Source organism: Stylophora pistillata, chromosome 13, assembly GCF_964205215.1.
Source record: "Stylophora pistillata chromosome 13, jaStyPist1.2, whole genome shotgun sequence".
NCBI classification, from domain to species: Eukaryota; Metazoa; Cnidaria; class Anthozoa; order Scleractinia; family Pocilloporidae; genus Stylophora; species Stylophora pistillata.
Genome location: NC_142531.1, coordinates 15,926,615 through 15,951,614, shown reverse-complemented (window position 1 = coordinate 15,951,614; position 25,000 = coordinate 15,926,615). Strand labels below are relative to the sequence as shown.

At 40.1% G+C, this 25,000-nt stretch overlaps 1 protein-coding gene, 1 long non-coding RNA gene and 2 pseudogenes across 3 annotated transcripts in view; 1 reads left to right on the top strand and 3 right to left on the bottom strand.

Moving 5' to 3' along the window:
- LOC148717844 (uncharacterized) overlaps positions 1 to 6,789 on the bottom strand; it is a 9,343-nt pseudogene extending 2,554 nt beyond the window's left edge.
- LOC148717841 (uncharacterized) overlaps positions 1 to 25,000 on the bottom strand; it is a 51,685-nt gene that overhangs the window by 13,123 nt on the left and 13,562 nt on the right. The window lies entirely within an intron of this gene.
- Positions 14,076 to 19,394, bottom strand: LOC111327622 (uncharacterized; annotated as a pseudogene). The gene is made up of 2 exons (XR_015994589.1): positions 14,627 to 19,394; positions 14,076 to 14,332 (listed from the first exon to the last, which is right to left on the bottom strand). The product of XR_015994589.1 is annotated as an uncharacterized LOC111327622 (transcript).
- LOC148717843 (uncharacterized) overlaps positions 24,245 to 25,000 on the top strand; it is a 2,886-nt gene continuing 2,130 nt past the window's right edge. The window contains exons 1-2 of the mRNA XM_088742996.1: positions 24,245 to 24,662; positions 24,781 to 25,000. The exon at positions 24,781 to 25,000 is cut by the window's right edge and continues 701 nt beyond it. Of these exons, the coding sequence (XP_088599122.1) occupies positions 24,324 to 24,662; positions 24,781 to 25,000 (559 nt within the window). The 5' untranslated portion in view covers positions 24,245 to 24,323. The remainder of the gene's footprint in view (positions 24,663 to 24,780) is intronic.

Below are 25,000 nucleotides of genomic sequence, written 5' to 3'. Positions count from 1 at the left end.
TAGCATGGAAAGAGCCCCCGGCTAAATACAGGAATCGATTCGACCTCTCATTGGACGAGAGAACAAAGAGAGACCATTTTCTTTGCGGGTTCGTGAACGACTCTGTGGTTTCGTTGCGTTGCTGTTTTTTTTTTTTTTTTTAGTAAAAAGCAGTTATTCAGCTGATAAGGTACTCTCCTAATACAACAAAAATTGATCAGAGGTTGAAAGAAGTGGAGAGGAAGAAATGAAGGTAAGATGGCTTCTTTCGTACAGGATAATTATTGTAAGTATTAGTAAAACTGTATCCCTGGAAATAAGTTTAAAAAAGGCAATTGGTGGAGATTGTATGTTTAGGGGAATCAATGACTAATCAATGGATAATCATCAGATAATCGATGAGTAATCGAATGCATCAATTATTCATCGATGACAACAATGAGTACTCAATTGGCCAGAAAATTCTTGCCCATCAATTAGTCATCGATTTCCTACCTACTAGTTAATGACTTATCAGTTTTTACCCGATGAGTACTCATTGATTATTCATTAATTTCATTCATCATTGATTTGTTACATCTGCTAAAATGCATGGTTGATATTAACGTCACCATCTGCTTATTACTTATGAAAACTGGATTATTAAACAAATTGATAGAACCCAAGAGGATTTTTAATGAATGAATCAATGTTTGTACAGGTTGCTGATATTCATTGCTTTTCATTCCTTTACGTTTTTGTTTAAATCTCTAGTTTTTGCTATATACATGCCTTGGTTACTTCAGAAATTATCGGTAAGGGTCAGTAATAGGATGTTTAAAGTGATTTGATTTGAACAGAAAAAGTTGGACAAATTTTCATAAAAGAGATCAACATTTGAGTTGTCAGACTTCTAGAAAATAAATATATCTTATTAACCAAGCGCGAGGGCCGTACAGGGAGAATATCGGCCCGAGGTCTTGGCAGTACGGGCCGAGCGCAGCGAGGTCCGTACAAAAAAGACCGAGGGCCGATATTCTTCCAGTACGGTCCCGAGCAAGCTTGGTTAATAAGAGATTTATTATACGACTGAAGTTCAAAGGGACACAAGTGCGGTATCATTCGGGACCATTCGGGACAGTGCCCGGTCCAATACTTAGAGAATATTGGACCGGCAATAGAGCATTTTGATTGGTTGATTTTAGTTATTGGCCCTCTGACTGCCCGAGTCGTGTAATAAATGTTAAATAATGATGAAATTAGGCATACACTGCACACAGGAAATCACAGTTTCTCTGTGAAAAACCACACACCTTGCAATCCTGACTGTAGTGAATGAAATGTTAATTTTAAGGATATGCATTAAATTTATGATATATGGAAGTGAAAATGCTTTCATTTGTTGCAAATGTTGCCTTTGTTCCTATATTTTCAAAAAATTGATGCATCTTTCTTTTCTTGACACTAGGGTTGCAATTCTTGCAGAACCAGCTTTTTGGTTCTCGCTTTATTCCAGCACAGGACCTGTGACAATAAATGAGATGTAACACCTGAGGGGAATGATCAGTGTGTAATAACAAAGATCCAGTGTGTTTTTCTCATGGTAAAGTAGTGTATTATGTTATATACCAAAGTTATTCATATGGAAGCAATTTAGGTCAATTTGTAAGTAAACAGTGCATAAAATATAGGATAATAAACAAAAAAAGAGAAGGGAAAAATTATATAATTCAAAAAGGATGTAAATGAAAAGTTTGTCAAGAAACTATTTTCTTATTTCTTGCCAAAATGATTTGAAGGGATGGCTTTATAATTCTTCATCCACAACTTTCCAAAAAACGGAAACTCGAGAAGCGACTATATCATTTCTCTAACTATAGGTTGTCAAAAATGAAAAGTTGTTGGTACACGTCTTTGACTTTGGTGTGTGCCGCAACTTTACATCTACTGCATGTCCAGCTTTTTCTAAGTTCTTCCACTATCAATACAAGAATTAACATATCACTGGTTCTATGGTGTATGCTAAGTTGCATCTATGTTATCAGCAAAGAACCATTTGGTATGTCTTTTCATGTCTTGTTCTGAAAAAGCGATGTTGAAACCATTGTGCAGTTCCTGAAGATATGCGCCCAGGGAAAGTAAAAAATAACATTCCAAGTTGGAGGGGAAGGGGGAAGGGGGAGACAAACGTTTTATAAAGAAAGTACATAGCTAAATTGGAATTTCCAGAGGAGTGGGAGGGTTCACACCAAAATCATCTCCCATAAGAGAGTGGGTAGAGGTGTCTGGTTATTTTCTGGAAGCACACATGCAGACAATCAGAGTGCATGTATATATATATCTAGGTGGGTTACTCGGAATGAGAAGTCATTGAAGTATGAAATATTTTCAATTTTTTTTCTCACTGTTATTGCATTCTGGCCCTTCTGGACTCTTTGTCTGGCCAGCCTTAACCAAATTGGAATATTTTTAAGTCTAACAAATCGAGTACATTATCACTTCCTCTTCACTTATAAACATGACAAAGTCCCTGGGGTAAATATTGATGCCAACTCAGATTGAACATGTGAAAAAAAGTTTGGTGGAATGATTTTCTGTAGTCTAGGTTTTTGTGTTTCTTAGCATTATGTAAGATGTAGTACCTGTAGCTAACACTTGGTCCCAAGCAGTATCTTCAAAGAACTCCTTGCCAGATGTAATGTCAGCTTCGATCACTTCCTCATGCAAGCAGGTAGGTCAGTGACCTCTTTTCTAACTTCATTCACTGGTATCTGCTGTCTCATTTGCATTAGTGCTTGCATTGCATTCTTACTAGCAAACCGAAAAAATCTTTTCTTCTGTCTTCTGTGGAATTATGAGTTGTAGAATACAAAATTTTTTTAATTCAATGAAATGTTTCTGCTATCAGAGGTAACATTTCCTGTAAGTGTTAAAGCAGAAACTTTGTCCCTTTGTAGTTTCTTTTCCCATCCTAAAATTTAATTCGAAGGCATTAGAGTAGAGTAGACATCTATATTTATACAGGACCCCAGGCTTCAAAACATTGCGTGATGAGGGGTTCAAATATTTCAGGTCGCTTCAACTATCTTTGAGCCTGCTGACGTGTATTAAGTATTCTCTTTGTTCTCTCGTCCAATAAGAGGTCGGATCGATTCCTGTATTTAGCCGGGGCCTTTTTTCTTGCTAATTGCAGCAATCGATCCAGCTAAATAAGTGCCGTATTAACCCTAACCCTAACCTTTAAAGTCGTGAAGAATGTTCAATAACAATGACTGAAAAAAAGCATCACTATTACAAATTACACTCGACGTCCATTCATCATGGGCTGGAGATTCGATCGCATAGAGACTTTGGCGACAGGAATGGTCACTTTTCCATACATGCTTACTAGGTTACACTTAAGTGAAGTTTACACAGACAAAACAGGTTTCATCTAGACCAATCACAAGTCGGATCGATTCCTGTATTTAGCCGCAAGTTTCGTAATACTCTTTAGCTATGTCGTATTTCCCGAGCGACTGAAACACATTACCTAGGTTTCCGTAGTCAGCCGGCTGCCTCTCTTTTTCTGTCGCCAATTTCAGTTCTTATGACAAGCGCTTTTTCGAGATACACTATAGCCTTTTCGTATTGCCTTAGCGACCGAAACACAGTACCCAAGTTTCTGTAGTCGGTTGCTTCTCATTTTCTGTCGCCAATTTCAATTCTGATTACAAGCCCTTTTTTGAGGTACTCTTAGCTTTATCGTATTTCCCGAGTGACGGAGACACAGCACCCAGGTTTCCATAGTCGTCTGCCACTCCTTTTCTGTCACCAATTTCAGTTCTGATGACAAGCCCTTTCTTGAGATACTCTTCAGCCGTGTCGTATTTCCCGAGAGACTGAAACACAACACCTAGGTTTCCGTAGTCGTACGCTTCTCCTTTTCTGTCGCCAATTTCAGTTCTGATGAAAAGCGCTTTTTCGAGATACTCCATGGCCTTGTAGTATTTCCCGAGCGACTGAAACATAGTAATTAGGTTTCCATAACATGATGCTTCTCTTCTGTCATCAATTTCAGTTTTGAAGACAAGCGCTTTTTCGTAATACTCTCTAGCTTTGTCGTATTTCCGAGCGACTGAAACACAACACCCAGGTTTCCGTAGTCGTCCGCTTCTCCTTTTCTGTCGCCAATCTCAGTTCTGATGACAAGCGCTTTTTCGAGATACAATTTAGCCTCATCATAATTCCTGAGCGAGTGAAACACAGTACCTGGGCTTCCATAACATGATGCTTCTCTTCTGTCACCAATTTCAGTCGTGATGACAAGCGCTTTTTTGAGGTACTCTTCAGCCTTGTCGCATTTCCAGAGTGACTGAAACAAAGTACCCAAGTTTCCGTAGTCGGCTGCCTCTCCTTTTCTGTCGCCAATCTCAGTTCTGACGACCAGCCCTTTTTTGAGGTACTCTTTAGCACCTAGGTTACCGGAGTCGTCTGCCTCTCCTTTTCTTTCGCCAATCTTAGTTCTGATGGCAAGCGCTCTTTCGTTATACTCGCCTTGTTGTATTTCCCGAGCGACTGAAACGCAGTACCTAGCTTTCCATAACGTGGTGCTTCTCTTCTGTCGCTAATTTCAGTTGTGTTGACAAGCGCCTTTTCGTAATACTCTTTAGCCTGCTCGTGTTTCCCTGGCGACTGAAACACATTACCTAGCTATTCATAAAATGATGCTTCTCCTCTTCTGTCACCCATTTCAGTTGTGATGACAAGCGCTCTTTCGTAATACTCTTTAGCCTTGTCGTATTGCCCGAGCGACTGAAACGCAGTACCTAAGTTTCCGTAGTCGGCTACCTCTCCTTTTCCGTCGCCAATTTCAGTTCTGATGACAAGCCCTTTTTTGAGATACTCTTTAACCTTCTCGTATTTCCCGAGCGACTGAAACACGGCAGCTAGGTTTTTGGTAGTCGTCTGCTTCTCCTTTTCTGTCGCTAACTTCAGTACTCATGACAAGCGCTTTCGGGTAATACTCTTTAGCCTAGTCGTATTTCCCGAGCGACTGAAACACAGCACCTAGGTCACCGGAGTCGTCTGCCTCTCCTTTTCTTTCGCCAATCTTAGTTCTGATGGCAAGCGCTCTTTCGTTATACTCGCCTTGTTGTATTTCCCGAGCGACTGAAACGCAGTACCTAGCTTTCCATAACGTGGTGCTTCTCTTCTGTCGCTAATTTCAGTTGTGTTGACAAGCGCCTTTTCGTAATACTCTTTAGCCTGCTCGTGTTTCCCTGGCGACTGAAACACATTACCTAGCTATTCATAAAATGATGCTTCTCCTCTTCTGTCACCCATTTCAGTTGTGATGACAAGCGCTCTTTTGTAATACTCTTTAGCCTTATCGTATTGCCCGAGCGACTGAAACACAGTACCTCGGTTTCCGTAGTCAGCTGCCTCTCCTTTTCTGTCCCCATTTTCAGTTCTGATGACAAGCGCTTTTTCGAGATACTCTTTAGCTATTTCGTATTCCCCGAGAGACTGAAGCAACGCTCCTAGTTCTTCGTAACACGCTGACTCTCCTCTTTTGTCACCAGTTTTGGCTCTCTTAATATCCTCTTTTGCTTTGAACCTTTCGCCAAGTTTATAAAAGAAAAATCCGACTCTTTCACAGGCTTTTGCTTCTCCAATTTTATCACCAGTTTCTCTCTTCATACTAACGGCTTTTTTAAAAAGTTGTTTGGCTTCCAGAAATCTGTTTTGAGTCTCAACTAACTGTGCTAAAGCCATGCTTATATCTCCTCCTTCTGCAACAGCACCAGACTCGTTGCACTGAACAAGTAGTTTCTTTCCGTATCTATCCGTGTTTATGTCGTCAGAGATACAACGATAAGCATTGAAGAGAACTTTATAGATGGCTCTGTAAAGTCGTGAAATAAATTGCTCTTAGCTTGGCTGCTTAGGCTGGTCTCATTTAGCAAAATCAAACATTCGCTGCACATCCCAATGGCTTTCTGAACTCGACCTGAGTTGAGCATGAACACGGCAACAAGTAAGACTATGCTCACGGAAGTTATCACGGCTTCTACCGTTAGGTTCCATTGCCATCCTCTCCTGTTATTTGATCCAAATTAGGGAAACATTTTCAGTAACACAGGTTAGCCAATGATTAGATAATCTGGATTAATTATGAGTCACTACGAACAGGAAGCTTTATGTGAACTTGAAGAAAACGAGCTGGGTCGATTACTTTCAGTACCGAGCTGAAAGTGTTAGAATTCACAATATCGACTTAAAATAAGGCATAAATGGAAAATGGGCTTGGATTGATAAAACAGGAGAAATCAAACGATCACATTCGGTGAAACCTTTTAACCTTGACCACAGATTTTTTGAAAACGAACTGTGTGACTGTTACGCTGTGAAAGTGAACTGTCATGCAAGTGATTTTTCATCTAGCTTTTTCGTTCTTTTATCAGATCACGTGATATAAAAAGCATGAGATGCGCTTAAGTTTGACTAATGGTCACGTGTTGGAGCTCGCGCTATCAAGTCGGGGGTATGTTTTGAAAGGTTGTGGGTTTCTTAAGAAACAAGAAGAATTAGTAACTCTTTTATTACAATGTTCTAGGGAACTTTCGTGATATTTTGCAAAGTGAAAAAGGGTTGTTCTCGCAGTTTATTACTAGGCAATTAGTTTACTTATCAAATGAATATGGCTGAAAACGAAAACAAGATGTGAGGTCATAAGGGTTTGACGAAGATTGGCTTTGTGATTAATTCATATCTCTTCGGTGGCGATTTTTTGCACAACATGATATGACTTTATAGTCACAGCACAGAACAGGACAAACCAGCATTCATGCTAGCCTTTGCGATTAAAAAGCTACTTATGCTGCAAGTAAACGTAAGGCTAAAGCTGAATTTTACGGTAATTTTATTCCAAAAACAATAGACTTACAAAATGTTGACCTCGTTGCCTAACAAAGTATATGTATCTCATGTTGAAGGGCTGAATTTAATAATTGTCCTAAATGTAATAAGATACTAAATGTAATAACAGTTGGTCCTGGATGTAATGAGCCTCCAATGCAATCGTTTAACTGCACTAGTGCATTGTTGTTATAGCGGACATCCACATTGGGATGTTAAAGTGACAGCTGTTCCACCAAAGAATCTTCTGACCAATATTCATGGCATACTGTGGGCCAGCTGATATCGATAAGCGTCTTTTTATTTGCAAGAGACGTAAGTCGATAAGCATTGTTTGCAAACCCTTCTACTGATGTACTTTTGGCATCATTGGCAAACGTCAAAACAATTAGAACGTTGACCAATACCTCCCTTTATATCATGGGCTCAGACTCTCTGGTGCGACAAATTTTGACGATGTACTTGTGTGATTAGTGATGAAGTTACCACTTCATGAACTTAGGAAAGTTTACCGGCACATTCGTGTGCCACTGGCACGCCCAACTTTCATGTTGCCTTATATCTTTCTAGCCATTGTTTACTTACGTTTTGTGCATGTTATTAAGCGATGTCGCGCCCTCCTGGTCCCGTGGAAATTTTTCTATGAAATTCAAGGGTTCTTTTATTGTAATTGAATTATGGGGCAAGCCCATGACGTGCATTAAGGTTTCGTTTTTTATCGCATATTTATTGTATCGCTTAGGTTTCTCTTAGCTATTTTCATATATTTCCGTTGTTAATCTCCACGCTTGTTCTTTCTTACACTAGGTCCTCAACTTATTGATTTCAGTTTACGAGACAATGTAGAAATTTAAGAAAGATCAGCAGTTCATTGCTTTGCCGTCTCCATAACATATCCCCATGTTTTGGTACGTTACTACCCATCTGCTCGCAAATTTCACTTGACATTCCAATTTCGCTTTGATGTCCGTTTACCGTTACATAAGGATTTTTCATTAAGTAATTTAAACTAAACAAGTTGACTGCAAATAAAAGGAAACATCAAACTCATGCTTTTTCGGTTAACCACAAAAAATTGCATCAAGTACTCAAAATAGAAGAGTTTGCGTGTCAAGAATGAAGCTTTTGACTTCAGGTGATATTGAATTAAACCCAGGTCCTCTTCAAGATGTCATTGTTTCCTTACTCGGAACTGGTCAGCTCAGACGACCACCACAAACCGTATAATATTATCCAAACTTTAATGATTATTCGATCTATGAGAAATACATTTGTAATTCGAAATCAGAAAACGTAAATTTAATCTTAATCTCATGGTAAAATTCAAGAAAACATGACTGGAAACTTACTTCTGTGGCGGGTCGTAAAAACAGGTTTTTCACTTCAGGTTAGCAGATTCGGGTAAGCGAACAGATACAAAAATCGACTTCTCTCTCACTGATTCTTCTGAAAAAAACTAGTTTAAATCACGACAAGCTAACACTTTAAATCATTGTGAGGAATTAATGTCAATCACGAGTTGTGTTAATTAAATTATATCTGTCATCAAAGGCAACGCCTATTTACTAAACGAAACAGTCATCGCTCAAACCACATTGTCATTGAACTGTATCACTTTCCTTGTTTTCTCTTGGACAGCAATATGTCTAGTACTGTGTACATTGTACCAAGCATTTTTATTTTTTTTGGGAACAGAGAAAGATCTGAAAGATCTGTGTCACAATTTTGGGTTGAATGCAATAATATTAGTTCCAGTTACATAATATCGAGTTCGTCCTGTTTCGTTGCTTAATTCACTCTGAACCAAACATTGATGGAACAAGTATTTTCCATTTCTCCAAGTAAGCCCATTTCTTAGCCCCATGACATGCCCGTATCTGCACTTGAAGTCAATGAGAATACAAAGTACATAAATTGTGTTTCCTTAAATAATCAGCAGTTTCTGGTTAATAAGTGTTACATGCAGTGCTACATTCCTTGTTTCTTTGCAGTGTTAATTGCTTTTGTACTTTCTTACAATTACAGTGAGTGAATATGTTACAAAACCTAATAATGAGAGTAATGAGAGTCATAATGAGAGTCAATCAGTATAATATAATAATGAGATAATAATGAGAGTCAATCATAATGAGAGTCAATCAGTACAAAACTTTGGCAACAATACACTACATCACCAGTGGACCTTTAGTTTTGACGTTTTTTTATTCCTCTAGCTGCTGGAGCTGAATAAGGTCTCGAATGCGCTAGTCTTTGGCGCGTTTGTATCTTAACTAAGGTTACTTCCCAGCTTCGCGGGTATCGTTCGGTAAAAAAAAATTCGTGTGCACGCCAGTTGAAATAAATTCCAAACAAACCATACATCAGAAGAAAACTCCATAAATTTAGTTTGCGATAAAGATATAGTATACGCGATTTTTCCCTTTAGGAAGTGTCAGGAGCCTGTAAGGCGTGAAACGACCTAGGGTCCCTCTGTTGAATTTATCGGGTATAGGATTCCACAGCCCGAGCAAAATAGCTGCACAGTCTTATTCACAAGGCACAAATCAACGAAATTGTGTCAGGCTTTTCCAATATTCCGATAAGTTGTATAGATATCCGCATCTAAAGTTGGAGTAAGGCATAGGTCTCACTTGGGCAAAGTTTTTATCTTTACCTTCCGAAAAACAACAGAAATTTAAAACCGCAACTGGAAAGTAAAACTTTAAGGTCGCACTGGGGTAGAAAGTGTCAGTAATGACAACTGAAGTAAACCAGATACGCGCCGTTTATCCACGTGTTGTCGGAGGACTGGAGCTCGGCTTTAAAAAGGAAAACCTCCAAGGAAAAACTCAACAAGAATGCATCTCGTTACAGCATTGCTGATAACTATCACAGTGATGCTTCTACTTTTAATTCAGTTAAATCAGCAGCCAATTCAGCAACAAATAAATATTGCGAAGAGCTCGCCGACATCGCCTGGGTTTCGATCGTTGCCCCTCTAGGATTATAAATTTGGCTGTGAGGATATATTGGGAATATTCGGGTGTTACGAAAACTAAGACCCTCGAACACTAAGACCTAGGATCTAAGACCCGTCTTTGCTTTCGAGATTACGGTAACTAAGACCCCTAAAATCGAATCCGTCGAAATATAAAGTCAAATTGTAACCAAAATAGGTCTAATCTGTCAAATAATCTCCTGTCTGATCCTTTAATTCCACTGAGTTTTAGGTCAAATTTAACGTTAAATTTAGGGGTCTTAGTCTTCGTAATTTCGAACTGACTAAGACCCCTCTCAGTTTTCGTAATTACGAAAACTAAGACCCCCACCAAACCTTTCTGTAAAATTTCTACAAAGTCGAATTACGACCGTGACATATTTTTTAGATCTCGATCGCTTAGTGGAGCGTTGAGGAGGACTTTTTTCTTCTTTTGAATTTTCCATGCGCAAAGATTTTTCCGCAAGCAAAGAGTTTCCACGTGTGAAATTGTCAAATGCGGGATGTAAACAAAATATGCAAATAATATGAGGAGGAGCGGTTGCCGCGAAAATTTCGGAAACGTTAGGTAAAATGTTTGACTTCAATTTCGTCAAATAAAAGAAAAAATGACTTTTTGGCATCTGAAGGTTGGAAGTAACCTTAAGCCATGAACTGATGCTACACACTGCAGGCGCGCAAAGTAACTAGCGTAAGACACGATGCAAAACATGTCCTTTCATTCACAACACTGATAAAATATCGGAACACAAACTATCCATTAAGATCACCGATCACTTCACGTGCACCTCCGCTAATGTAAACTATTGCATAACTTGCCCTTCTTGCAAAAAGATATACATCGGCGAAACAGGCAAAAGACTAGGTGACCGATTCCGAGAACACCTTTCCGTCGTTGAGCGCGGTGGTAACCCGCTTGAAAGACGGAAACAGGGTAACCACGTTTATCGAAGAACTGGCACATTGACTCTGATTTGTGATGGAAATCAGAGTCATCACTACATAAACGACGAAGTCTTAGAAACTGAGAAAAAGGAATGGAATTCTTAACGTGAAATGGATGCGAAGACGAATACAACAAGTAATTATGCGAGTCTGTAGGTTTCTAATACACACTAGTGCATAAACCGTTCAAGCGGGTTACCACCGCGCTCAACTTATTGATCGACATTCAGCACTACAAACGTCGCATAAGGAAGATTCCGACCGCATTCCATTCACTCTCACGTTTCACCCTCACAACCACTCAGTTAAATCCATCATTCTTAAAAACTTTAAATTACTTCAAAACGATCCAGAGACAAGCACTATCCTTTCGCAGCCTCCGCTCATTTCGTTCAAACGCGACAAAAACATAGGCAATTTTTTGGTCAGAAGTTCTTTTCAGACTAATGACCAACCAGGCACTTTTAAATGCGCTCGTGCACTATGCAAAACGTGTCCTTTCATTCACAACACTGATAAAATATCGGGACCTAAACGATCCATTAAGATCACCGATCACTTCACGTGCACCTCCGCCAATGTAATCTATTGCATAACTTGCACTTATTGCAAAAAGATATACATCGGCGAAACAGGCAGAAGACTAGGTGACCGATTCCGATAACACCTTCGAGACATGGAAAGAAATGACAAGGACACATCGAAATCAGTCGCTAGACATTTTAATTTACCTAATCATTTTAAGTAACATATGGCAATCTGCGGTCTTTCCTTGCACTTAGGTAGCACGGAAAGCCGTAAAACTCTTGAACAAAAGCTCATCTTTCAAACCGGCAGTCTAAATCCCACAGGGATCAACGAACGCTTTTCATTCCACTTATTTATTCATGTTTTTCTCGTTGCCATGTTCCCACCAATAACGTAGCTCCATTTTCTGCCTTTAAAAGCACACACAACCCACAATTCCTCTATTCGCTCCGACGAAGGGCTAACGCTCGAAACGTCAGCTTTTGTAATAGTTACGGTGGCCAATTTACCATTTCAACTTTGTTGATATATCCAGATTATATCAGGTTAATCCAGCGAAAAAACACAGGTTTAGGACCCCAACGGAAAGTGGCACCAAGGTCAAAACACACCATTCCTGGTCAAGCATTTGGAGGTGGAAAGACAACACGCTGTTTGGGGAGGTGAAAAATAGTTACTATTACGAGAACAAAAGCGGTAATTTTGATCAACAGTTGTCGTTTCTGCTACTCAGGTTGCCTGAAATTTAAACTTCGGGAGGTAAATAAACTACGTAGAGATCTTGGAAGTGCTATGGAACTCAAAAGATAGGTAGCAAGTGGCAAGTCTTCTACGGAGACGCCCCAGACAGGAGGCAAGATTTTCTCGCTCAGGAGCTACAGTAATGGAGGTATAAAAATGGATAGGAGTTTCGCTGGATGATTTATAAAAGAAAGGAAAAGTGATTATGTTGTTGATGACCTCCAAACCCGTGAAGTGATGAAGACGTGACTGTGAATATGTGAAAATCGTAAACACCTGAGCTGCTGATGAAAAAAAGCTATGAAAGCGATTTTCGCAGTAATGAACACTATTAGAGCAGTAGTAAAAATAAGACCTTAATGAAAAAAATAGCGTTTGTGGACAGCATGTAGAGTTGTAGATCATTTATCTAGGGTTCCGAATCCCTCCAGTTGTTCTCTTATCCCGCTTCCTTGCTGCCTTTAGCAATGGAGAAACTTGGAAAGTGTGCTTGTCACCATTTTACTCTGCAAACTGATTGCCGAAGACAAACCTTCAAGAGATTTCCCAAAATTTTTCCTAAGCTACCATTTATTTTTCACTTTGGAATGGTTAAAGAATCACATTTCTAAACTACCTTCTATTAAGAAAGTTACATTGGCCACGTCCAAAAAAAGGGCACTGTATGTATTTTCTGAATAATCATAAAATAGGTGGAAATATAAAGAGGCCCTTGATGGCCATAACAACAGTCTAAGAAGCTAACTTGGAAACAAGCAAAGGGCAGTAGTTAATATGAGCCTGCAAACAAACATCTTTTCTTTAATTACAATCTGTAGGTCACACAATTCATAATATTGCTGGTGTAAGTTTTTCGCTTTATAAAAGTCACACAATAGCCAATTGTCCTAATCCTATTTTCAGATTCATGCATTTTCCTATTCCGATCTTTCAGGAAGGAGACCAAAAGAAAGGGTTTTTGTGAAAATGCCACGTCAAATTCATTCTTTAAATATTTGATGTTCTATTCACTAATCCTAAGAAATGGCTTTGGAAAAACCCAACCGGAGTTAAGTGGCTCTTTTACTACTTAACTGATTATACTTTGCAAAAGAGCCTCATGTCAACACTTCTCCGTGCAAATGGTATGTTCTGTCACGCGTTGTGTGACTCGCAGGCTAAACGGGGATGGCGGTCAATTTTATTTGTTCAATTGAGTTGCTAAGTTTTTGGCGGTGCAAACCCAGATTTTGTTTCACCACTCGAAAATTTCTAAATAAATCACGGTGACAGTACTGGAGACGGTCTCGTTTCCTTTTTGCGAAATTTATTGGACGAGACTAATGGACCAGGACATAATTTGTAATCATAATTTGTGTTACAATAAAACATTGCCTGAGTGCCTAACCAATACGTCCTTCGGTTCAATATGGAAAGAGAAAACGCAGAATATCAAAATTTTATCTCCTTACGGATAAATATTTCGGGATCCCGAATACAAAGTACTAATACACTTAAAAGTGCTCCTAAACCCAAAATGTTTTTTTCGCTTAACGAAATAAGCGTATTTTTTGGAGTATTTCTGTGCAAAAATTTTTTTATTTGCTCAAATCTCCAATTTTCTGTGCCCAGTCAAAATACGGAAAATCGGCCGCCATATTGCCCCACGACCGAGTTTAAAGAGGAATGGCTCTAGCGGGTAATGTGACGTCAAATCGAGAACACGAAAGTCTGCATTTCACACATTTTCACTTGTTTGGGAAGGTTGTAGTCGATATTGTCCGAAAATGCCAACTAAGTGTGTTGTAGAAGGATGTAGCAACGCGCAAATTTTGCAAGAGGGTATCGCGCTTCACACATTCCTCATACAACACACCTATTCGACATATTTCGGACAATATCGACGAGAACCTTCCCAAACAAGTGAAAATGTGTAAAATGCAGACTTTCGTGTTCTCGATTTGACGTCACATTACCCGCTAGGGCCATTCCTCTTTAAACTCGGTCGTGGGGCAAGATGGTGGCCGATTTTCCGTATTTTGACTGGGCACAGAAAACTAAAGATTTGAGCAAATTAAAAAGATTTTGTCCAGATATACTCAAAAAATAAGCTTATTTCGTCAAGCGAAAAAAATATATTGGGTTTAGGTGCACTTTTAAAAAAATCTCTTTTTCTTGAACTAGACAATGAAAAAATATTCAGTCTGTTCTCTACGTATTCTATTTAATTAATTCATTCAAAAGTCTCTTAGCTCTATTTCCTGGGAGTCATTCTCGTCATTTTAACTGTCAGGGTCTTTTTTCCTGTAACAATGTAAATGATAACAACTTGTAAAACAAAATAGTCATACCAGGAGCAATTAGTTGGAAAACATGTGGCTTCCGCTTACGCGTATATCTGATTGGTCGAGAAGTACTTTCGAGATAAATTTTTACACCAAACAGAGGACGTCAATTATTACTCTTCAGAACAAAGTAAATATGAAACTAGTCTTTCTATTCAAGGTCGTAGATGGTCGCCTCAAATCATCAGCAACTGGAGAGCCATAGCCACTTTCAAAAGTAATTTAACGAATACCTTTTATGAATGAATCTTACCTCTGCTTACCAAAATCGAGCCTCACATCATCTCCGATCAAAGTAAACGAAGCCCACTCGGACACTTTGGTAAAGCCGTTATTTCTCATCCACTTCATGGCCTGATGCAGAGATTCACTGGCACTTTCTCCTTCAGCGAGATGTTCATAGAATTGTCTCATCAGCTGCTCTGTTGCTGAGTCTGGAATGGCCCAAAGCGCCGCTAACACCGAGCGAGCACCAGACCCTAAGAACGCACGGGCAATTCCTATAACTCCCTCGGCTCTCACCTCTCCACTTCCACTATGACAACAGCTAAGTACCACCAGTTTAGCTCTGACTTTCACTCGTGAGACATCAGCTATCGTCAACATATAAGCATCCTTTGGTGGGATAGCGTTTGGACTGTTGCAAGAAGGAAAGGGGGCGAGAGCAATTTCTCCTGTTTCGGCATTACCATGGGCAGCAGTGTATCAGACTCACTGAACTTATCCTTTGAAGTACCGCCTGCTTCGTTGCTAGCTCTTTCAACAAGGGCTGAACGCCCACCAGTCGTCCGACCATCTCCGCCTCTTTTCTTGCACCTGGCAATGGCAGCAACCAATCAACCTTAGGATTTCCTATTATCAAGGCACCTGTGTTGCTGTGATAGTCCTCTGGACTGTCTTTAATGGTCTTGAGTGTCGTCAAAGAAGGAATAAGACGGATCCTACGAGTGTCCGATAGGTATTTGGCTCCCTCCTTTTCCTTCAGAGCAGCAAAGGGAACTTTATACAAAGTGCTCTCAGGAACAATAATGACTTCTGGCTCCTCGAGCAAATCCCAAACTGGGGCAATAAAGATTTTGTAACAGAAAGATAGATTTGAAATGACTTTCTCTTCCTCCTCCAAGAGTCGCAATCTTGCGGGGTTCTTTTTCTTGGGGGAAAGAGATTGCATTTCAACCATATTTAAAGACCGATCTTCACAATCTTCAATATACAAAATACCAAGACTTCGGAAATTATCAGCCAAAACTTTACTCAAATGCAAATCTTTGGGCAACCCAGCCTGAGCGAGACTCTCTCTTAGTGTACTTAGTTTAAAATGAATGGCTCCACTTGTTTTCAAGATCCACAAACGCACGTCATTTTGAAAAAAATAAATATATAGGCAAGTACAATTATTTTCCTTTCTCAAAATGTTTTCAATGCCAAACCAAGTTTGTGGATCAGCAGAAATGTGCGTTTCAACCGAGTACTTCTCTGCCATCAATTCTGACAGCCCTCTGGCTCGACTTAATTCCTCAACATAAAGAGCATCACGAAAATTTCCGGTGAAGCAAAGCAAACTACTCAGAAGCTTGTAGGGAAATATTCCTGAGTTTTCAAGAAATGATGTTTTGAACTCATCATTGAGGCCCAAGAAAGATCTCAACTCTTCGTACTTTTCAATGCATAGATGAAGATACGAAAGGGAATCTTTACTTTTTTTTTGAAATATAAACAAAACGGCGAACTGTAAAAGGATCTCGAACTCTTTCTTTCTATCTCCAATATCTCTAGATATATATAATGCTCTCTCCAAGTATACCTCCGAAGCTTCATAATCTCCGATAATTCTAGACAAAGTTCCATGGTTTTCAAGATCTTCTGCTTCTCCCTCCTGATCACCAATTTGAGTTCTAATAACGAGTGCTCTTCCGTAGTACTCTTTAGCCTTGTCGTATTTCCCCAATGACTGAAACGTAGCACCTAGCTTTCCGTAGTCGTCTGCTTCTCCTTTTCTGTCGCCAATTTCAGTTGTGATGACCAGCGCTTTTTCGAGATACTCTTAAGCCTTGTTGTATTTTCCGAGCGACTGAAACACAACACCTAGCTTTACGTAATCGTCTGCCTCTCCTTTCTTGTATCCAATTTCAGTTGTAATGCCAAGCGCTTTTTCGTAATACTCTTTGGCCTTGTCGTACTTCCCTTGCAAGTGAAACACAGTGCCTAGGTTTTCGTAATCGGCTGCCTCTCCGTTTTTGTCTCCAGTTTCACTGCTGATGACAAGCGCTTTTTCGCAATACTCTTTGGCCTTGTCGTATTTCCCAAGCGAGAAACACACAACACCTAGCCTTCCATAATCGTCTGCCTCTCCTTTTCTGTCGCCAATTTCAGTTCTGATGACAAGCGCTTTTTCGAGATACTCTTTAGCCTTGCTGTATTTCCCGAGCGACTGAAACACAGCGCCTAGGTTTCCGCAGTCAGCTGCCTCTCCTTTTCTGTCGCCAATTTCACTTCTGATGACAAGTCCTTTTTCGTAATACTCTTTAGCCTTGTCGTATTTTCCGAGCGACTTAAACACAGTACCTAGCTTTCCGTAGTCGTCTGCCTCTCCTTTTCTGTCGCCAATTTCAGTTCTGATGACAAGTGCTCTTTCGTAACACTCTTTGGCTTTGTCGTATTTCCCGAGCGAGTGAAACACAAAACCTAGGTTTCCGTAGTCAGCTGCCTCTCCTCGTCTGTCACCAATTTCAGTTCTGATGACAAGCCCTTTTTCGAGATACTCTTTAGCTTTGTCGTATTTCCCAAGCGACTGAAACACAACACCTAGTTTTCTGTACTCGTCTGCCTTTCCTTTTCTGTCACCAATTTCAATTCTGATGACAAACGCTTTTTCGAGATACGCTTTAGCTTTGTCGTATTTCCCGAGCGAGTGAAACACAGCACCTAGCTCTCCGTAATCGTCTGCCTCTCCTTTTCCGTCACCAGTTTCAGTTCTAATGACAAGCGCTTTTTCGAGATACTCTTTAGCCTTGTCGTATTTCCCAAGCGACTGAAACACAATAGCTGGGTCTTCGTAGGCGTCTGCCTCTCCTTTTCTGTCACCAATTTCAGTTCTAATGACAAGCGCTTTTTTGAGATACTCTTTAGCCTTGTCGTATTTCCCAAGCGACTGATACACATCACCTAGCTTTCCGTAGTCATCTGCCTCTCCTTTTCTGTCGCCAATTTCAGTTCTGATGACAAGCGCTTTTTCGAGATACTCTTTAGCCTTGTCGTATCGCCCGAGCGACTGAAACACAGTGCCTAGGTTTCCATACTCAGCTGCCTGTCCTTCTCTGTGGCCAATTTCACTTCTGATGACAAGCGCTTTTTCGTGATACTCTTTGGCCTTGTCGCATTTACCGAGCGACGTAAACATAACACCTAGGTTTCCATAGCATGATGCTTGTAGTCTTCTTCTTTCACTAATTTGAGTAGCGATAACAAGCGCTTTTTTGAGATACTCTTCAGCCTTGTAGTATTTCCCGAGCGACAAAAATGCAGTACCTAAGTTTCCGTAGTCGGCTGCTTCTCCTTTTCTGTCGCCAATTTCAGTTCTGATTAAAAGCGCTTTTTGGTAATACTCTATAGCCTTGCCGTATTTACCGACGGACTGAAACACAGCGCCTAGGTTTCCGTAATCGATTGCCTCTCCTTTTCTGTCGCCAACTTCAGTTCTGATGACAAGTGCTTTTTCGAGATACTCTTTGGCATCGTCGTATTTCCCGAGCGACTGAAACACAGTACCTAGGTTTCCGTACTCAGCTGCCTGCCCTTGTCTGTGGCCAATTTCACTTCTGATGACAAGCGCTTTTTCGTGATACTCTTTGGCCTTGTCGTATTTCCCGAGTGAGTAAAACACAATACCTAGGTTTCCGTAGTCAGCTGCTTCTCCTTCTCTGTCGCCAATTTCAGTCCAAATGACAAGTGCTTTTTCGAGATGCTCTATAGCCTTGTCGTATTTCCCGAGCGACTGAAACACAGTACCCAAGTTTCCATAGTCGGTTGCCTCCCCATTTTTGTCACCAATCTGGGTTCTTATGGCAAGGGCTCTCTCAATACTATCTTTTGCTTTTAACCATTCGCCAAGTTTTTGAAAGAAAAATCCCACTCTTGCACAGGCGTTTGCTTCTCCAATTTTATCACCAGTTTCTCTCTTTATACTAACGGCTTTTTCAAAAAGTTGTTTGGCTTCCAGAAATCTGTTTTGAGTCTCAACTAACTTTTCTAGGGCCATGCTTATATCTCCTTCTTCTTGTAAGGCACTAGACTCGTTGCATAAGACAAGTAGTTTCCTGCCGCATCTTTCCGCATTTATATCGTCAGAAATACGACGATAAGCGTTGAAGAGAACTTTATAGACGGTTTTGTAAAGTAGTGAAATAATTTGGTCTGTGCTGTTCTGGTTTGTTTCATTTAGCAAAATCAAGCATTCGCTGCAGATCTCAATGGCTTTCTGCGTGCGATCCGAGTCTAGCAGGAACAAGGCAACAGGTAAGGCCATGCACACGGAAGTTATCTTTCTTATTACCGTTAGGTTTTCCATTGCTATCCGGTCCTGTTATTTGATCCAAATTAGGGAAACATCATTTTTAGTAACACAAGTTAGCCAATGATTAGATAATCTGGATTAATTATGATTCACTATGAACAGGAAGCTTTCTGTGAACTTGCAAAAACACGGGCTGGGTCGATTACTCTTAGCACCAAGCCGCTCACAGCGGGCGGTATCCGTTTCGCTCGAGTAACTTTGCAAAACATCTCAGCTCGGAAGCCTTTTCAGTTACATTTACAAATTAAAAATATTTCGGTGAAAGCTTTCTCTTTAATTTGAATAACGTCTGTATTCTTTATCATCCACTCGCTAACAAATTATTAAGTTTATGGAGGAGTTTCCTGTAGTTAAACTCGTAATTGTAGCCCTGCATCATTTGGATTCTTTTGGCAATCATTTTGTTATGTGTATGATGCACGATCCTTCGCAGTAGATAGCGCTATTTATGCAATGGCGAAAATCAGACCTGAAAAAAATCAGGCCTGTACGGGATTTGAACGACTGACCTCTGCGATACTAGTGCAGCGCTCTACCAATTGAGCTAACAAGCCAACTGGGTTTATTACGAATCAACTTAACGGCCTGCTCCCAGTTGGCTTGTTAGCTCAATTGGTAGAGCGCTGCACTAGTATCGCAGAGGTCAGTGGTTCGAATCCCGTACAGGCCTGATTTTTTTCAGGTCTGATTTTCGCTATTACATAAATAGCGCTATCTACTGCGAAGGATCGCGCATCATACGTATTTAATACCGCAGTTCAAAATATATGAACTTCATACATTCATTGTATTTTGTTATGTGTTAGAAAAAAATAAAAATGTTATTCACCTGCATAGGTCATTTCGCATTGGTAAAAACTGTGCCCTCTGTCTTGAGTACCGTCCTCGGCCTACGGCCTCGGGTGGTGTCCAAGACCTCGGGCACAGTTTTTCACAATACGGACCTCCCGGCTGGTGAATAACACATATATCATTTGAATGCGGCGGTAATTTGTTTGTGTACGTCAGCAACTCAATTTAGTGCAGCGACGCCAATTTCAAAATTAGAACCAATCATAGGCCCCAAAAATGAGACGGCAACACCACGAAATATTGACGGCTCGCGCATAGCGATACAAACGCTTATCGATATCAGCGAGCGCGCAATATGCCATGAATATTGGTCAGAGGATTTTTGGTACAACAGCTGTCTCTTTAACGTATCAGTGTGGATGTCTGCCATAACAACAATGCGCTAGCGCAGTTATACGATTGTATTGGAGGCTTAGCACATTTACAGCAGTTACAACATTTAGGAATTTAGTAAGAGATAAATACCGAAAACGGAGGTATTTATCTGACTTCTTTAATGATATTATTCATGAGGGATCCTTTCTTCAAGGGGCCAAACACCGGCTAATTAGTACAGTCACACCGTCGGATCGAGGCAGATACAATGAAAGCAACCTGATGTGTGCGTTTCTTACAGGACTATGAGAAGTTGTTGCGAATTCCTCCGTGACAAGTGCTAGATTTTTTTGTACTTTGATATTTTGGCGAGTCCACAAGAGACTTGGCATTGCATTTTCTTTGTTTTTTGTTTATGTGTTCTATTGTTTGATATTTTGTTTTTGTTCTTGTTCACTAGTTTTTCGGTAAAAGTGTACGAATGTTTTCCAATGACTCAATTCTCTGCTTTTGTGCTGTCATTATGGACGGCATGTATAACCACGAGGAGCTTTTTCTTACTCAAAATTGTTTTTCTGAAGAAATATAACAACAAAATGTTAGTATCGATTCTATTTTAGACGGCCTAGTAGCTTGTGATGAGCCTGTTCCACGAAATTCACGTGTGAAAGATTTAAAGCAAGTAGTGACTGAGGAAAGCATCAAGGATGGACGGACGGACCCATCGAATTGCCCAGAAGCAGTAACGAAGATTTTGATCGTTGACGATGAAGAACTTGAGAAAAGGAAGGAATCTCGAATACCGCCAAATACAAGAATAAATACATCGTGGGCAGTTCGTACTTGGTCTGAATGGACAGTGGAGCGAAACGGAATGATCCCTGAAACGAGGGATTTATACAGATAAATCCCTCATTTATAATCAAATTCAATTCATCAGCCCCGCTCTTCCCTGCTGCATTATAAAGCCCTCCCCGGACTTTCAGCTTTTTAGTACTCAACGGGGTGATAAGTGAAATAAAGGTTGTTGAAGAACAAAAGAAAAGGTGTGAATCATGATATAATTACATTAAAACCAAATATCATCACATTTAGGACTTTATTACATTTAGGAGAGTTATTGCATTTAGGACTGCAACATCCCTACCAATTTAACGGCTGTGGTGCATAAACTACTTTTATTCGAAAAATAAGCGCAACGATCAATTACACTTCCTTCAGTTCCTCACAGGGAATTAAAACATCTTTAGTCGTGAGCACGCGGTGTCAAAGACTGACTTATCTTCCCATGGAAGACCTTGGTACTTTCACAAAAGGCAAACGAGGTCACAATTATTGCTGATGAAAATTATGGCCACAGGTGGTGCCCGCCTCACATCACATTTATATTTAGAATTCTTTTGATATCGAGTTTAGAGGTCCTTCTGAAGACGTGTCATCATGATGGTTACTGAAAATTTGTAGCTGGATTTTGTTATCGAAAAAGAACTTCTGGTCTTTCTAATCGCGTGAGGAAACTCAGAAAATTTTTCTCTCTATTCTCTTATTTCTGTAAAGGCAGTTAGTTAAACCGGAAACATTTAAATAGCTTTCGCAAAAACCTCACTGAATTTTTTAACAAATGCGGAAAGCTTTTATTGTGTAGGATGACATATCAATTGAACTGATTTGACACTGATATGGGTAAAGAGAGCTCTTTCTTCATACATGTAGATCATTTGGGGTTAATTTATTTTTTGGGGGGGGAAGCTAGTTTATGTCATGTATGTGGTTGCTGTGAGCTAAAGAAGTTAACATTTATCAAGGAAACAAACTCCTATCGTGTGTAATAGCCTGACTCACTGATTCATTTTGGGGCATCATTCCGTTTCATTAAAAAGAATAGAAAACGATTGCAAATTCAGCCACTGGAAAATCAATGATGTTGCATCGCAAGCATTCAGCATTTTTGTTTTCATTTCCGTTTTAACAACCGGGAGAGATGATCACAGATGTAAATCAGGAGTAATCTTAATTCGGAATACCCATACTACCTAGGTTGCATTCCACGACTTAACAGCGTTTAAATTTTTAGCTTAACAAGAAAGATAAACCTTTTACTATAGTGTTTGGGAACTTTTCTAACATTCTGCAATATGGAAGCATTTGAAAAGATTTTTCATTTTGCAAGTAACAAGCGCACTTACCAGACGAATGTCGCTAAAAACGAATCTCTTCATAGCTGATGAGGATGACTCATAGGATGTGAAACTGCAAAGGTTTGACCAAGTCGCTTTGAAACGAGTCCATTTTACTTCGGTGGCGAATTTTGCACAATTTTACACAACTTAATGGTCACAGGACAAAAATTAACCGAGAAAACAGCACTGATTCATTTCAGGCTTTGCCCTTAAAACGTTACTCGTACAAAGTTGCTCGTACCGTTACCAAATGAAGTTGTCCACTTCGTGGCTAATGCTTTTGAAAGTGAAACGACAAAAACATGAAAGACAGTCGAGACTTATCCCTACATTCCAAAGCGTCAGCCTCTCGACCAACCATAACCGCGACTGTTTTGTTATTGAGAACACCAACTTTCGTAACATCCCGCCGGGATCGCGCAGAATGCTATTGTTTTCCGTGATATTTACTTGCAGTGCGAAATACGTAGTAAGTCCGGCATAAAGAAATGCACATCCAGCACTGCTGGGATACCATTGGTCAACTGATAAAGCTCAGGGAATACTAGAGTCCCTTCGCCCAATTCCGCAACTGTCAATCAAACGTCAAGATGAGCAGAGTAAATTTTCAAGGTGTGATAAGGGAACAATAACACTAATGATTAAAGAGTTGTCCGCTCTATTCATTGTAAGTGCATGGCAAGCAAATTCTTTTGTTGACATTTTTCAATTAGAAGTATTTTAGAGAAGGGCATGGGACGTTTTTTTTTAGCCGTTTCTTAGGAAAATCTTGGAATAAAGAAGCACAAATAGCCGATCGATGTTAATTTTTTAAAGACAGACATGAAGAGTGAGTTCACTATACACTTTTTCCGTTCATTGCCAGTTATCTACTCGGCCCGATCTGAGAAAAAGCCGCTTTTATTGTGTGTTATTTTTGTCTGTGATTTCCCTGTGTCCCAGTGGGAACGTCTCTTGTTTGCTGAAAATAGTTATTCAATTTTCCATCCGTTCGAATAGAGTAAAACATAAAAAAAAGATCTGTTACACTTAGACCCATTCAGTTGCTGAAAACTACCTTCGAAACAACAATGTTGAAACGAGCAAGACATCCGCCAGGCTTTTACGCGTCGTTATTTGAGGAACCTCGCGATCGTGGTTGTAACTTAAAATACCGACCGAGATCAAAGCCCATTACCTTGGGTGTTTACCAAGTGGAGCGAATTGTCCCGAAACGAATCCAGGGTGGTAAATGCGAGTTCTTCGTTCAATGGAAAGACTACTCTGCGGCTGAGAACACGTGGGAACCGAGCGAACACATACCGGAGGAGCTTATCGCTGCCTTCGAAAGCAGATGTGTCGATTCAGTTCGCATAGATGAATGCAAAGAGAGACTCGCTCTTGTATTTGAGAGGGGTTTAAAATATTTACCGCCATTCCACAGCTACTACTGATTTCGTATATAGATATAAATGAGGTAAAACATTGCCGTTGTTCATAATTGCTTAATTGTTCATGAAGGCGGAGCTTAGAGTTTTTAATATGCACGCGCGAAGTTCAAAATAAATCCGTTCAACTCCCAAAGGCCCTTAGGACGGGGAGGAATTGAAGAGAGAAAATATATGTTCCAGAAATGCTAGATTTGATACTATTTCCAGACATCGGATTTCCTTCATATGTTGCATGAGCCCTTTATACTTTTTAAGAAAACATATCCATATGCAACCCAACGTGCTGATATCTTCATTTAGAAGAAATTCGACCTCAAAGTTATCATACAGCTATTTCCCACACTGAAATTTACTCAAAGTAGGTCAAGTTGAACATAGAATTGATAAAGGTTAAAGACATGGTACCGCCTCAATATTGGTTGTTACTTTTTTACGAAAATCTTTTCTTTAAAAGCCATATGCAACCCTTTTGATATTTTAGATAATTAAGCTGTGAAAACATTAAACGCAGGAGGACCTTTGCCTATAGACCCATTTCAAGCGTGACGTCACATCACGTGACATTGCGAACTGGAGGACAAGCTTCAGTTTGTTTACAGCATGGCGGCGAAAGCGACTACGAAGCGTGGGTTGTTACCCGGTTATTTTGAAAATCTACAGCAGAAAGAATCAAAGGAAAGATATCTCGAAAAGTTAAAGTCTATCGAAGGACAAGATCCTTACGAAATTCCGCGCAAAGAGTGGATTGGCGATGTCGATTGCTGGCCAGACGTAACGTACATAAACGTGGGGATGTATCTTCTGTTTGCTGCTAGCCCGTACACCCAGGAGCAATTGATGAGCTATAAAAGCTTAGACTGCTATCAGAACTTTGCGAACGGCTGGGTAAGGGAAGTTATGTGCAAGAAATTCGGCGAAAATCGCCTGTTAATAGCAAAGGTAAGTTTTCATAACGTCTTGTTAAAGAGTGTTTACACTCGTAAATGATGGATCAAGCTGTTCTCGCGCCGATCGTTGATTCTTTACAGTATAGTAACTACTACGTTTTATTTTTTAGGTTAATCATTCTCAAAGAATGTCAGAAAAGCCTCTGACCCCTTGGGTCGTGTGTGAAAACTCGGGCAAAGTTCTGTCTGCTCATTGTGATTGCATGGCTGGTCTTGGAGAGAGCTGCTCCCATGTTGCTTCGTTGCTATGGGCCATTGAAGCGGGATGTAAACGAAGGGATTCGCTGACAGTGACCGACAAAAAGGCATACTGGGTTCTACCAACATCAG